The sequence below is a fragment of the Rhea pennata genome, chromosome 1 (assembly GCF_028389875.1).
Source record: "Rhea pennata isolate bPtePen1 chromosome 1, bPtePen1.pri, whole genome shotgun sequence".
In the NCBI taxonomy this organism is placed as follows: Eukaryota; Metazoa; Chordata; class Aves; order Rheiformes; family Rheidae; genus Rhea; species Rhea pennata.
In genome coordinates, this window is record NC_084663.1 from 24162184 (window position 1) to 24177659 (window position 15476).

The 15476-nt window shown below is 39.0% G+C and overlaps 2 protein-coding genes across 4 annotated transcripts in view; both read left to right on the plus strand.

Moving 5' to 3' along the window:
• Positions 1 to 1337: 1337 nt before the first annotated feature.
• Positions 1338 to 5332, plus strand: NDUFA5 (NADH:ubiquinone oxidoreductase subunit A5). Its single transcript, XM_062583222.1, has 5 exons — positions 1338 to 1436; positions 1914 to 1958; positions 3558 to 3674; positions 4511 to 4576; positions 5136 to 5332. The coding sequence occupies exons 1-5, from the start codon at positions 1377 to 1379 to the stop codon at positions 5235 to 5237; spliced, it is 390 nt and encodes a 129-aa protein (XP_062439206.1). The 5' UTR covers positions 1338 to 1376; the 3' UTR covers positions 5238 to 5332.
• A 6417-nt stretch (positions 5333 to 11749) lies between these two features.
• Positions 11750 to 15476, plus strand: part of IQUB (IQ motif and ubiquitin domain containing) — a 28183-nt gene continuing 24456 nt past the window's right edge. For 2 of the 3 annotated variants that reach the window (XM_062601645.1, XM_062601654.1), the window contains exons 1-5: positions 11750 to 11867; positions 12252 to 12751; positions 13944 to 14105; positions 14192 to 14367; positions 14605 to 14760. In XM_062601645.1, coding sequence (XP_062457629.1) covers positions 12286 to 12751; positions 13944 to 14105; positions 14192 to 14367; positions 14605 to 14760 — 960 coding nt within the window. In that variant the 5' untranslated portion in view covers positions 11750 to 11867; positions 12252 to 12285. The remainder of the gene's footprint in view (positions 11868 to 12251; positions 12752 to 13943; positions 14106 to 14191; positions 14368 to 14604; positions 14761 to 15476) is intronic. The other variant, XM_062601662.1, reaches the window with a different exon arrangement.

Here is a 15476-nt window from a genome sequence, read left to right on the forward strand (position 1 = left end):
ACTCTATTCCCAGAAATGGAAAAAGTTTACTGTTACACATTGCATCAGTAATTATCAGCAAGGTCTTTATTTTGACATGTATGTTGCAGAAATCTAGAACTTACTAGATACTTCTGCAAAGCCTAGGTACTTGTGTGTTTCTTGAAAGAATGACAGAAACTGAAGCATATTGAAATCTCATCAACTATATCAAAACCTCACTTTGAATGAACTTATGCCCCTAAGCGTTTAAGAAAAATCATACAGACTGCTTTTCAGCAGCTGAAAGGCTTAACTGTCCTTTTATTTGCAAAAGCAAGCTTTGAAATTAATTTCAAGTTGTACTAAGCTTGGATACTGAAGGAACATTGCAAAATGTTTTGCCAAAAAAAATGCCAGTGTGTGATCCCACAATAGTTCTCAGAACACATTACTGGCAGTTACAGCTAATGATTGCTTTCAACTGTCACCAGTGATATAGAAAACGCTGACTGCTTGTATAGCTACACCTTTTTATCTTTGTTTACTAGAAATAAAGTGAAAATCTAAATGCAATATGTGATTTCTGTTAAGCATTTCTAGTAACACAGCCTTCAACAAAATAGCCCTCACTCAAAAGGTGCTCTGCCAAATTTTGCTGATCCTGAGTTTCACATCTAGCAACTTCATGTAGGTATCTTCGTTAATGTGAAAACTTGTTTCCACTTGAAGTACATTGCAAAGTGCTGTGGAACTGCAACACCTACACAACATAACGCGGTACTGTAACCCTCCCCCCTTTAAAAGCGCTGGGTCTGAGAACTCGGGCTGCCTTCAAACCGGATGCCTCCCGAGCCCTGACTGCCTTTCGGGCCGTGGCTCTGGGAGAGCAAGTCTGCCAACCTCCCCCCACACGCAGAGCAGGACCCTGCCTGCGGCCACGGCCACGGCCACGCCAGGCCAGGCCAGGCCAGAGCCCCTGCCCGGACGGTCGCCTCCCGCTCCCGCCCCCACGCACCCTCCTCGCCCCGCGGCTTCGCACAAAGCGCCTAGGCGCCTGCCCTCTCCACAGCGAGGCAGTTTTGTTCGCACAGGAGCCCCCGCCCTGTGCCGAAGGGAGCCGCCGCGCTGGGCACCGCGGAGCAGTGCGGCGCCCGATGCGAACCGCCCGCGCCGCATCCCCCTCCCCTCCCCTCTCACAACTCTGCGCGTGCGCACAGACTACCGCGTGCGCACAGCGCATGCGCTGATGTTTAATCCCGTGTATCCTGGCGCGCGTGCGCACCTCCGAGCCAACGGGCCTGCCGCTTTGCTCGCCGCCCGGAGGAGGCAAGAGCTGGTGCTGCTGCGGCGCATGCGCAGTCTGCCGTCCTTCGCCATGTCCTCCAGCCGGCGAGCACAGGTGCCCGGCGCGGCGCATGCGCGCGGCCGCCGGCGGTGTGCGGCGCAGCGCAGCCATGGCGGGGGCTCTGAGGAAGGTGAGGCGCCGCGCCGCGGGGTCCGTGTGCCAGGCAGCCTGCTGCTGCCGCCTCGTCCTGCGGGCAGTTTCCCCCGCTTCTCGGGCGGAGCCGGTGGCCGGTGGGGCGCGCAGGGCCGGGTTCCCGTGATGGCCTTGGCGAGCTGCAGCAGCCCGAGCTCACCCCGGCAGGCCCCGACCGTTAGCGGGCGTGTGGGGTTGGGGGAGCGAGGTGAGGGGGCCCGCGGTCACGTCACCAGAGGCCTTGTCTAGCTGCTCGGTAACGGGAGCTGGCCCTCTCTTCGCCCTCTCCTTTCCCTTCCTGTGCGTGACACGAAACACCACAAGCTTAGGGAGTTAAAGGTGCGTGGCGATAGAGGCACTCTTTTCGCAGGAAGTTGTGAGGCGGGTACGAGGGGGAGCCAAGCCGAAAGAATCAAATAGCACGAAAATAGCTGCTTTGGTATATTAAACGCTCCTTTTTATGCTCTCTGTACAGACTACTGGGCTTGTAGGATTAGCTGTGGCTGAAAATCCTCACGAGGTATGTTGCAAATTATTCTGTATTTAACTGAAACTGAGGGGCAAAGCAAAAGGTTGTTTTGTTGTTGTTGTTGTGTATGCAGGTACACTGAGTCCCTTAAAAAGATGACAAATTAAATGACAGGTTGTAAAAGTGATCCAAAAGGATAAAGAAAGGAAAAAAAACAATTCTTAAAGTTTTAATTCAGATTGCAGGGCATTATTTCAAATACGTATTTTTGTTGCATATGCTCACTTCAAAAACCTCACTTTCTGTAAGTTCTTTTCTGATTTGCTATGTCTGTTTTTTAAACATCTTTTATAGTCCTCCAATTCAAACACAATAAATAAATCTTTGAATCCAGTCCTTTATAAATATCATTACTTATAAATATCATTGTGTATAAATATACACAAGCATACATTTTTTTCCCTACCTCACTATTTTTTTTTCCAGTAAGTACTTAAATAAGTTAAATCTCATCTAAGGGGATGGAGTAATTTTACGCGATAGACACGTTACTCAGAGGTTAGCCGTTTAATGGAAAGTCAAATCTAGGCCCTGTGATGGTAAGCACTGGTGAGACTGGAATATCCCATCAGTTCTTGGGGACTACATTAGTTGGTTCATAAGCAATTTTGTTACTTTCTTATTGCCTTCTTGGGACAAATATGTTAGCCACATCTTACTTGTTCATATAGGAGATATGAACTTTGGAAGGACTTCTGCATTTTTTTTGTTTTCTTTTTGCTTTGAAATTTCAGGCTATGCAACAATTTTATTTAAAGTACACTTCTACCACCGATTTTTAGAAATAGTGCCAGAAGGTACTATTATAAAAACTGTTACTGTTCTCTATAAATGATTCTGGTTTAGTCTGTAGGCTTGTTAGATGCCTGAGTGAACTTGCTAAACTTTTGTTTTTTTCAGGGTTTTAGGGTCCTGAGTAAGGAAATCATCATTTCATTTCCTATTGTTTATATTTCTCTTTACTGCAGTATTCTGCTTCTGTTTCTTATCCTTCTTATAGGAATTCCATTCCTTTTCAGTTAGATAACTGTTACTAAGCCAACGGATGTCCCAAAAACTGCAATTTCATCTTGATCTTGATATGTCCTTTATCATTGCATTTAAATACAGCAATAAAATGAGTTCAGATTTTAGTTATATTTGTGAACTTTGAACCTCGCACTAGCACCAGGAAAAAAAATCCACCAAAAAAATATAGTTATACTTTGATTTTATGTGCATCTTTTTACCTTCCCACGTAATTTTTCTCAAACTAATTGTTCGGAGTTGAATTTGTTCCATTTGTGGAAAGTATGGTTAATACTAGAAATAAAGATTTACAGTTTCAATTTTGTATCAGATATACTTCAAATTACAATACCATTTTATTTTTTGAGGAAGCTGCAGTGATAACTTCTCACTCCTGATAAATCCCAGTCCAGCACAAGAGCTGTATGATTCAGACTTGTTTACTGTGTTATTTCACACATTTCAGATCTGAATACCTTCAGTACTTTATATTTTGCGTATAGATATTTAAGTAGGTTAAGTAGGTGAGGTAATTAAATAAGTCCGGTTTCATATTTTAACCATATCCTGTGATCGCTTTAGCGCCTGCGAATACTGTACACAAAAATTCTTGCTGTCCTTCAAAACATTCCCAAAGATGCAGCATACAGGAAATACACCGAGCAGATTGTAAATCAGCGAATTAATTTGGTGCAAACAGTAAGTACAGTACTATTTCATAAAATACTATACGTGAAAAGATTTTAGCATGTGAAGAGTGACTTCTGAAATGACTGTCTGTTTTCCAGGGGTATAAGCAACTTTAAAGTATCAATTCAGGCCCCAATATATTTTTGTTATTGAATAGAATATTTTTGATGGTATATTTAAAAATATATTTTCTGATAACTGACACTTTCTGTGAAAATTAGAAGAAAACATTTTCTGAAGATTTGTAGAATAGTGGTGTTTCCACACGCTTGTACCAGAAAATCCATGTGCTGTTAGCACAATCTGCACATTTGACATTTTTAAATGCTTATTGGGTACAGTAAGCTATGTAATACTAGTGTTGTATTTAAGGTGATTACTGGAAGGTTGCATATCATTCTCCCCAAAAGATTAAAAAAAAAAAATCTTTCAAGATGCATACTGCAGCTCTTCGCTGTTCCTTTAGGAATCATAGAATTGGAAGGTTGGAAGGGACCTCGGACCTCTGGAGATCATCTAGTCCAATCCTTAGCATAGCCCATATGGGGATTGAACACACAACCTTGGCATTAGCAGCACCATGCTCTAACCAACTGAGCTAAACCTGCCCTGAAAATGTCATTGAATTGTACTGCTTTTCAGTATTTATAGTTGAGAAAATTTGACATTTTGTTTATGCTAAGAAAAGTGTGTGAAATTTTGATGATGATGTAAAATGACAGAAGCCAGCTAGTTTGGTAGTTTTTAGGAAGACTAGAGTGTGATCTATTTAAATGGTTTCTTTCATGCTGTATCTGTGCTTTCTACTTCTAAGTAAAACTAAATGCCTGTATTTGAATACACAGGAAACTGATGTGCAAAAACTACAAGACAAACTGAACAGTGGTCATATAGAAGAAGTCATTGTGCAGGTAAAACTGGGGAAACTTAAGATTAGGCACAAGTGGGTACAAGCGTTTTCCAGTGTTGCTTTGGCTAACTAGAAAATTGGCAGTTTACCCTACCTTACTTTTCTATAAAACAAACAAAAATATTTCTGAAGAAGCTGAAAATTAACTGTGAAAGGGATGATCATGTTGAAAACTAACACAATTAATGTTTACCATATTAGTAAAAAATATATTCTTAACTTGCTTACACTTAATGGAAGGGGCAGATGATTGAATGATATTAGATGATAATCTAGATAGACTGGGAAAATATCAGGGGTGAAGAGGTTTATTGTGAAGCAGTCATTGGGAATGACTAGACTGTCCATGTGAGCATCTGAGGGTCACCTGATATGTTAAAAATCAAAGGGATCTGGGCTTGTTTGTTTGTTCATTTTTAGGATAAAATTTGAATTAGTCACTGACTGTGGTAGGTGGTGGCATATCGTGGTGGCATATCACTAATGTGATGAACTGAAATAATTTAATACTTTGAGTGATATATAGTGTTAAAGAACTTGTGTATGGTATTTATTGACAGGCTGAAAACGAGCTTTCCTTGGCAAGAAAAATGATACAGTGGAAACCATGGGAGCCTCTAGTTGATGAACCTCCTTCTGACCAGTGGAGATGGCCAATATAATACTCAAAATGGTGCAACTTCTTGAAATTGAAAAAAAATTAAATGTGATCTTATGTTACTGACAATTATCTTTAAATTAAATAACTTAATTAAAATGCTTTGTCTTAATATTCACTTATATTTAGCAGTCTCAAGACTGCTTCCAGTATCTTGCAAAAATGTTTTAAGAATATTCTTTTCAGCTGTTCTACAACCATTACTTTGTTTCCTTTTGTCACTTCCTGATTTACAGGCTATTTGTACCTAATTCTGAGCTGCACAACTTTTCTTGTCTCTTCAACAGAACAAAAATGGTTTTGCAAAACATTTTTAATGTTTTAAAATCACTGTACAATGTCAACTATCATATGACTAGACTGTAGTATCATTGGGCATTTTAAGAGATGAAAAGTGTCTCAATTGACAGTTATTCTTATAATCTGTATTTGCATGTTAACAAATATAGATATGATAGATGATTGGAAATCAGAGTTGTAGAAAGATGTGATCCTGTCCTTTTCTCATACCTCTGCTTGTGTATGTCAACTTCATACAGCTAGTATAGTGTCTCTGTGACCATGCAGCCACTAGGCTCAGGTTTCTGATGTGAATCTTACCAAAAATAACAATATCTTTTAGTTTTCAACTGGATCACTTCCTTGATGTGGCTGACTTCACTGGCCATATAACACTAATTTAAACACTAATTCTGGCAGAGGGAAAGTAGGAAGAAGACCCAGTATGAAAGAGGGAGGGACTAACTCTTTAGGTGACAGCAGGGATAGAGATTTCTTGATCAGCAAGTAGGCTACCACAATTAGTGTAATATGGCACAAGCCTAAGTGCTGCTATCCTTTTATATGTATAGAATTTGATTTTATAAAGAATTGGTATATAAACATGCATTTTTCTAGATTTATTTGTGTATCATGGATCTTTGAGCTGAAATATTACCTTCTAATAAGAAGGGGAAAAGTAGATCTTATTTGGCACATCTGGCTAGGTTCTTCTTTTAAACATTTAAACAAAAACAGTATATATCCCTCCTCTGAAAACTTTTGTTTACAAATCTAAACTTACAGGCACTGATTAAAAATATTCAAAGCAGAGCTAAGAATAGTGTGCAATTTGCCTTTGTTCATATTTTTCAGTGCCATCAATAAAGTTGTTTTTGCAAATTTTAAAGATAATAAAAATGTATCTGTATGAGAAAAATCTATATAGAGTGTGTTAAAGGTTAGCAAAGTGCCACTACACTTAACTATGTAACATTTTTGGTAATAGCTATTTTTTGTTGTAGGTTAGGACTTAATATAGACCAAATGAAAATGAGAATTTACCTTTGCAGAAGCAATGAAGCTATAAAGCTGAATAAGTTACCTAGGAAATATTATTCTGACTTCTTACTGCTGTTTAACCAGGAAAGTTTTGTACTTTTTTGGCATTTTTCAAAGCCAATCTGCAGGCTTTCAAAAAGTGAATCTGTTTGAAGGAAATTAAAGTATATGTGGGTATCAACTGAAATTTGTTTAAAAAACAACAAGCTTTTTTAAACAAAGATACCACAAATGAGGACATTCTAAAATATGTTTTGTCTTTCATTAATGAGTACCAAGGATGCCTGATCTGATAAGAAAACTGATGCTGGCCAGGGAATACGTTAAAATGAGGTATTTCTTCATGCATGTTGTGATTATGGTAAACCTCTCCCTTTGTAGTTAATGCAATATTAAGACTTCATTTGCTGAACTGACTTGTTTAAAATGAAGCATTTAGCATTAATGCTATGCTTAACAGAGTACTAAAGCCAAAAGTTAGGAGTTACTATTAAAATTATCATACTGCTAGTTTGGTCCTTTTTTGCATCTACTAAACAATTAGAAAAGTAAAACAGCTGTGGTAGCTAAAACGGTTTTTTTTTTTTTTTAGTTTCAATATAATTGCTTATAGACAGATACTAATACAGTAGTTCTGAGGATTTGATAATCTTCCTTGTACTTAAGGAACTTGTGACATGTTACTGGTAGTTACCTTCCATGTTACTATTTCATTAGAAACTTGGTATCTGGCATTTGTGATGGCACATCAAATGTTATAATTTGAAAAAGTCATTGTTTATTTTTTTATCTCATCTTAGTTGCTCAGATACAAACAGTGTGAATATGTAAGAGCATATAAACGTTTCCTATATCAGGACTTAAATTCCAAATGTGAGGATTCTTCCTCATTTGAATGATGACCCTGAATATTGCTAGAAGGTAGTCCTCATTGACTTTGATTTATCTGATAGGTTGACAAAAGGACAAACTATAACCTTGTAGCTTTAAAGCTATTTTGTTATGGTTCTTGTAAGATGATCATCTTTATTAGTTCTCTCCAGTGCATTAAGCAGTTGCTGGTTTGTTCTTATTAAAGCAAAAGGCAGGAGCAATTGGGAGGCCTCTTTTGGTTGGAGTTGTGATTTATATTTGGTAGGCATCAGAGGATATCTGTCTTGCAACATTCAAGAAAGCAGGGTCAAATATGTCTGTATGTAGAACAGTGAAATTTGACTTAATTCATGGGATTGCTCACACAGATTCAAAAAACATAAGAGAAAAAGAAATCTTCTATATTGAAAAGTTTTAACCTTTCTGTGAAGAATTCAATTTTTCTAGAGAAAACCTGTGTTACCTTCTTGTATTTTAAGACATTCATGTTAATGAAATACTCAAGGCAGTGTTCCCTGCTTAGGGCAGCCTTAGCTGTGCACCCAGTGCATGTGTATTACAATAGTATTCTCAGGTACAGGTAGCTAACTTTGCATAATTGTTATGCATTTTCAGGAAATTTTGTAAATTATTTAAAAATAAGAGCCTCCCAAATATTATAAGTGTCAAGATGAAGGGGACAGTCTTTAATGATTGATATATTGGACTTACATCTTTTCAACATTAAAATAAAATTTTATTTTATTAGTATATGTATTGACAACTAGACATAGACTCCTTCCAGACTGAGTTTAGTAGCAAGTTAATTTAAAAGATTTATGATTTTTTTTGTCTTGTGTTGTAACGGCTATTGGTTTACCTGTGGTATCATTAATATTAATGATTAATTGCATCTTTATATGATATTTTATATAATCAAGGCATTAGAGGAGTAAGACAGCAGAAAATAGATCATAGAATCATAGAGTTATTGCAAAGAAAACTCAGTACTATCATTCTACCAGAAGCCGCAGGTGGCTAATAGATCATAGAATCAGTAGGGTTGGAAGGGACCTCTGGAGATCATCTAGTCCAACCTGCCTGCTCTGCAGGGAAACGACTGGCCCATACAGGGATTGAACCCACGAGCTGGGTGTTATTAGCACCATGCTCTAACCAACTGAGCTAAACCTAACCCCTGAAATTATAACTAGTTTAAGTTACCAGTTGCTTTTATTGATATATTCCTCTAGCAACTATTTTCACAGCATTCTTTAGCTTTTTTTTCTGACTGATATTATTACTGTAATTACAAAACTCTTAAACTTTTGAAAATTTCAGATAGACTTTTTTCAGCCTTGACAAAGGTAAAAGCTGGCCTCTTCCAAGATGAGGCCACTAGATGGCATTCCAGAGGAGGACAAAAATTAACAAATACAATTTTTCAAATGAGAAATATTAAAGGATTATAAGCTTAGATGAAAGCGAATGATGTCAAATGAGAGATGAAGATGAATGGTTGTAGGTAACAAATACTGAGTTGATGTGAGAAGAAGCAAACAAAAATATGAAGTCTAGCATGAATTATATTGGCATATAATACTTGAGAAAAAGAAAGCTCTCAAAGTATGGTAAAAACTGTTGGGATTCTTTCTACTCTTTCATAACTGAAATATTAGCTGAACTTTGTTCTTGCTCCATTTTTCCATATTTTTTCCATTTTCTCCATTTCTAAAGCAGTATTTGTCATATGACTTAACAGTTGTCCTGTAAGTTTGTGAGTTATATTGCAAGGGAAAAGATCTTTTTTTTTTTTCTTGGCCCATTGCTGCTGAAATTTGATATCTGGTATTTTAAAACTGAGTTTCACTGCTCAAAAGCTTTTTCACTTTTTTTTTTCCTTTTCTCAAATGTGTCCTCACTAGAGAGTCTGATACAAAGTTATCCTGAAGCTATCCTGAAGGCATTTTTTTGTAAGTGTATTATCTAATTTGTATTCTCAGCAATTTCTCTTGTCTAAAAATGTTTCTTCCATATGACCCCAAAATAGGATAATTTTATAAACCTTTCTATCCAGAACATGCTGCATTAGCCTACAAAAATGTTTTGATTTAGGAATCAACTTGAGTTTTCAAAAGGTCCTACCAAATGCAAACTCTAGGAATTGCAATTTTTCAGCTTTCTGAGCTTTTTATCAAATTCTTAATGCATTATGTTTTATTTTCATTATTATTGGCTAAATTGCTATTTGTTTTAATTATCTTAGAAAGCATAAGTTCATCACATCTGCTACATAAGATTACTAATTTAATAATTGATTTTATGTTGTAGCATCAATATTGAATAGTCACTGAGACTGAAGGGATAAAAGACAATAGATAAAAGTTTTGAGATAATATCAGTGTATAGCCTTTGTAAAATGTTTCACCCTTGTTCCTGGCTAAGTTAAAAATATATCTTTGCCAAGAAAGGAAACGAAGTAATTTTTACTATGTCTGTTAACTCTGTAACTATATATCTGATACTTAAATCCACGCAGTAGCAAGGAACAGTACACACATATTTTACAGGCAAGAGAGAATCTATATTAGGAGTACTATGTTGCAAGTAATTTATTTTAAGATGAATATGGCGGCAAGGCATAATTTAGACACTGATTGTAATGATTTTGCTTGACTTTTCTCTATCAACCATACTGGAAGTATGTGATGAAGGAGAAGATTATGATTATCTGCTATAAGGTAAATCACTACAAACCCTAGAGTTAAAATTTAAAACACATTGAGATCTTCCAATTAAACTCATTATATGAATAAAAAAGAGCATATCTCTAGGATAAGACCTAATAATACAAGAGATGGAGCTTGTTAAGCCAAAAAAACAACTTCAGATTGCCATGTAACTGGCAATTTGTTATTCTCTTTTTTTACTCTTTTTATTACTCTTAATTTACTGTTGCTAGTACCTGAATTGTGTTCTGAACAGGACATCGTTTTCATCTTTGACATGAGAGTTTCCGATGATTTGTATTGGAAGGAAGATGAAATGAAGGCTTCTTTCTATTTACAGTATATAATTATTTATTTACAAGGAAATGAAAATTCACTTTTCCAAACTGAAAGTGAGTTGGAATATATAATCAAGTTGATAATATGCTAGTGACAGAGCAGACAGCTTTCTATAGAGTTACTGCTGGTACAGTGGTCCTGTTCTGCTCGAGTGCAAGTTCAAGCCAGGTCTTAGAACCATTTCTGTCCTTATGATGATGCTATTACATGGCATGGGGATGTAATTTCAAGACTTTAAACATACAACTTTTTTTTTCAGATTCCTCCCAGAGTCTGGTGACACACAGCTCTGTGTTTTGCCTCTAAAATGGTTGGTTGTGAAGTCAGCTGAGTCTCAATTTTCTTGTTGCATGCTGAAATGCTCACAGGAGTTGTCTCAGAAATCACACATCAAACCCCAGGAAATTCATTTTCAGATCTGCCGCTCAGCAGTCTCAACCCGCACGCCAGGTCTGCAGACTTCGCAAGGCGGCGGAACACTGTGTTGGGCCGGACGCACTAGGCGTAACTAAGTGCTGAAGTACGCTAGAGGATGATGGGGTTTACAGCACGGGGTATCGCCATTCCTTCAAAACTGAAAGCATACTCTGTAATAACCACTAAAGAGTTGCAGGCATTGACGCTGCAGGTGCAATTCCAGCTAGTATGTGCAATATAACACACCTACTGAGCTCAAAAAGCGCCAACGGCCGGAGCTTGCTAAGAGTTCACTTTCACCTCCCCGTAATTACAACGCCAGGTGTCGGGGGCAGGGGCTGGATAGCGCCGGGCGCCGACAGTAACCTTAACCCAAGCAGGCAGGTCAAGAGCGAGGGAGCGACCCGCGCCCCCCCCGGCGCTCCGCGGCGCCCCGGCGGGCGGTGGCTGCCCGGGCGCTCAGTGCGCACGCGCGCGCCGCCGCCGCCGCCGCCGCCCTGGCTGCCGCGGGCTCCGCGAGACGCTGCGAGGCCGCGGGTTGCTATAGCAACCGCCGCCGCGGCGGGCGCGGCCGCTCCGCAGAGTCGCCGGGAGCGGAGAGGAGCGCGGCGCGGCGCGGCGGGCGGCCTGGCCGCGGCTGCGCCGAGGGGCGACCCGCCGCCGGGCCCCTCCGGTACGCCGCGGGCCGCCGCGCTGTGCGGGGGGTCCCTGCCGCCGCCGCGGCCCGGAGCAGGCCTCTGCCGCCACCGTGTGTCGCCTGGGCGAGGCCCCGCGGGCGCCCCCCGGCTTCGCCTTCGGCCTCCCGCGCGGGGCGCCGCGGAGCGCCGCGCCGCGCCGACGGGGCGGGCTGCGGGGAGCCTTGCGCGCCGCTGCGCGAAGTGGGGCGGGCGGCGAATGTTGCCTACCCGCGCCACTGGTGACAGCTCTGTTACCGCCTGGGCTCGAAGCCGCGTGGAACGGGCTGCCTGCAGCGGACGGTGCGTTTGCCTTAGCTGTGCTCCTCGTGTTACGAGGGACTTCCTGTTTTCTGTTTTAAGTACGAGATTTAGATTCAGTCCGCGTCATTTTAGTTGCAGAGCAGAAAATACGAAGTGATTGCTCAGTAAATTTATCCACACGCACACACCCCTATTATGGTGACTACCATGGGCTGTTTTGCTTGCTACACACTGGTGAGAAGGTGGTGGTAAGTGTTTTGCATTTGCTGGAAAGTAAGACCTCAGACTATTCTAAATAGATGGGAACTGATCTAAAAAAATGTCTCTGGAGACTGTGATGCGTATGCTTGGGAGTAAAGATGTACTAGCATGCATCTTAAGTAATAATAAATGATAAAATAAATACTGTACTTATTCTTGCAGAAAGTTTAGGAATGTGCAACCTGTGATTTAGAAAATGGAGGATATGTCAGATAGCTGCAGCAAGGTAGATAAAACTGAAACATCAGATACAGACCAGCCTACTGCATTCCCCCAAAGAGAAGAGTTTGCTGACACTAATGATGTGGACCCAGCAGAGAAATCTTTGCTTTCAGAAAAAGCTACAGACACAGTGCAATCAAATGAGGAATGTGAGCAGCAGTCTGCTTTGGAGCAGCCAGATCTGGAGGAACAGGAGCGGTCAAGTATAGTGCAGCGGGAACTACCTGCAGAAGGACTAGATAATGGAGAAGAACTGATAGAGAATATTGAGCAAGGTGAATTTGAGACAGATGCCTTGAGCATCACATCATCTGATAATGCATCTCCTGTTATAATTAAAAAATATACTGCTTTACCCGAATTAAGAAATTTAGAAATGGAGCAACAAATGTCTCAAAACTTAGTACTGACGGAAGATACAGCAAGTGCCACTGTGACAGGTAAAGAATTTGTTGAACACTGAACCTAACTACTTTAAAAAGATGGGTGTTTTTTCAGCTTGACTATGGTTTCTCGCATACTTTCGCCCTTGCAATTCAGTCCAAGTTTGTATATTTTACGTAGACCTTAAAGTGACTTTTAAAATTGCCATTTAAAATAGTGCCTGAGAAGGTGAGGAATATATTTACCTCAAGTTGTGAAAGCAATTTATGGACTAAAGAATGAGATTTTATAGTGATCCTTGTTTCTGAAAGTGTACATGAGTATGTGTGTGTGTTTTGTACATGTATTTTAAAAATAGCTCATATGAGTACATGAGACAATTTAGACTGGATCATAGCAAACATTTTACCATTTTACATCTCTAGCTGCTCCTGCAATTTACCTGACACCTTTCTATTTTCCATGCCTTCTACCATTAGTCCCTTAAACACTTCAGTATTTCCTGCATTTTGTTTCTCTCTGTTTTGGGTGTTCTGCATTACTTCTTTTCAGATCAATGCCTCTTTCTAATGACTTTGGAGGTGAAGGGTAGCATATCCTATTAAGCATGAGAGGGCACTGACTGAGCCTTCATATTATGGAGCTGCTGATTGTGAACTCCATACCATACCCTTAGCTGGTTTGCATTGAGATGCTCTTATTTTGAGTGGTCAGTAATCACTTCCTAGGAAATACACAAATTAAAAGGAACAGATATCAAATGAATGTCCTGTCCGTAAATCAAAAAGAAGTAACTTTTGAAGCTTCAAGTCTTCTAGTGCAGAATGTTGTCTTTGAATAAGCCCCACAAAGTCAAGTATCACATACAAGAGCGCTTTCATTCAGCCATCTGATCACGTCTAAACTGGAACAGGTTTAGGTCAGATTTTCGAAAAATATTGAGTATATAATTGAATAACTTTGATTTAAAAATCTTTATTTGCAAATACAATAAGTAAATATTTTATGTTTGATATAATATGAATGACTTTATGTAGTGACAGTATTACATTAGGCATCACTTTAAAAAAAGTGTGTGATAATAATGTGTCAGTTTTTGTGTAAACTCTTCTCAGCTCAAAAATCCATGATTATACTGTATTGCAGTGTTTCAATAAAATCATCTCAAGGTAGGTAAATTTGAAATTGTTATTTATTTGTTTTGAGAAGAACATCAGAAATTAACTTATTTTTTTTTTTTTTTTTAAGGAAGCGTGATTGAGGGTAATGAAAATGCTACAGGGACTGGGACAAAGTCTCCTGAAACTATCCAGTCTGGGGTGTTATGTCTTGATCCAGACCATTTTTTTAGGAAAGCAATTCAGCAGGAGTACCACATGCCTGATGTAATAACTGTCAAAGTACAAACAGGTAAATGGTATTTTAAAGTGTGTACTAATACATATTATTTCAGCTTGTTACTTTAAAAAATAATATTTGATCTTCCATTTTAACAGATTTTGATTCATTCCAAGATATATCTGTAAAAGTAGAAAGACCTACCTGTCATAAACCATTTCTGGGTGGATTTAAACATAGGATAACTGGAGTGGAATTTCATAATGCAGGTTCACAAACAGTACCCAAAAAACGACCTGACAAAGAGATCAAAGTATTTTGTAGGGAAACACAGGTAATCTGTTTATAGTGTTTCATTAGAATGTTTTTGCTAACTGAACAGAATGTCAACATTATTATTTCAAATAGGAATGAAACAATAAATGAGAAATAAGTATGCACTTGAATGTATTTAATTAGTGAATATCATTAGCGTTTGTGATTTTTGTTATAAATAGTTAATTTTACCGCTTATTGTAATGATAAAAATCTCTGCATGTTTTGTTATTATTTAACATACATTTTTTTCCAGACCGTTTTTGAAAAAAATAAGCTCCAACAAACAAAAAACACTACGTCCACACAGATGACTAAAATTGGCCTTTATGTGTCAAACATGACTGACAAATTAATAAGACCTGGAAAGTATGTTACAGCAGATGAATATCATAAGCGTAGACTTGAAGCAGTAAGTTTTTACGTGTTTGAAACTATCAGTAAAGCCTGCTTAAAGTTTAAAATAGCTGCTTAATCTTCGCATTTCTTTTTTGCTGTGATGTGTAGGAGGCATGTGTCAGCTCATTTACAACATTAATAATGTTTTTAGCAACATTTGGGAATTGTACATTTTTAAATATTAAGAATTCTGAATTTAAACGTAAATTTCTGTATACAACATTAGGGATTTAAAAGGTAAACTTGTTCCTAGCCCAAGCATGCTTAATGCCATGAATGACCTCATATAGATAGAGCCTGAGATAGACCTCATTAGATGAACATTTAGGAGACTTGGATTCAACTCCTGAGTGTTTTTTTTAATAGGCCTGGTAGGTAACATTAGGCAAACTAGTTCTTCTGCTGGTGTGCAAGCTTTGGCATTAAGGTAGAACCTCCCTGTAGTGGGTAGAACCCACTCTGTGGGTTTTTTGATTGAGAGTTTTCTGGGGCTTTGAACCACTTCATGCAGGCTCCCTGTATAGTCAGGGTGCAGAGGTCACCATGTAGGCGTTCTGTTCTGAATTGCTCTTTGATAACTTTCTATTCAGTGACTTCACATGTAACTTAAGTACTTCTTATCACCATGTTAGACTTTGCACCTGCATCTTAAATATTCTAGTTCTTAATTTGGATGCTTAAAATAGGCAGTCTGAATCTAGCTGTCTGTGCATTGGTTTCCTCAACAGT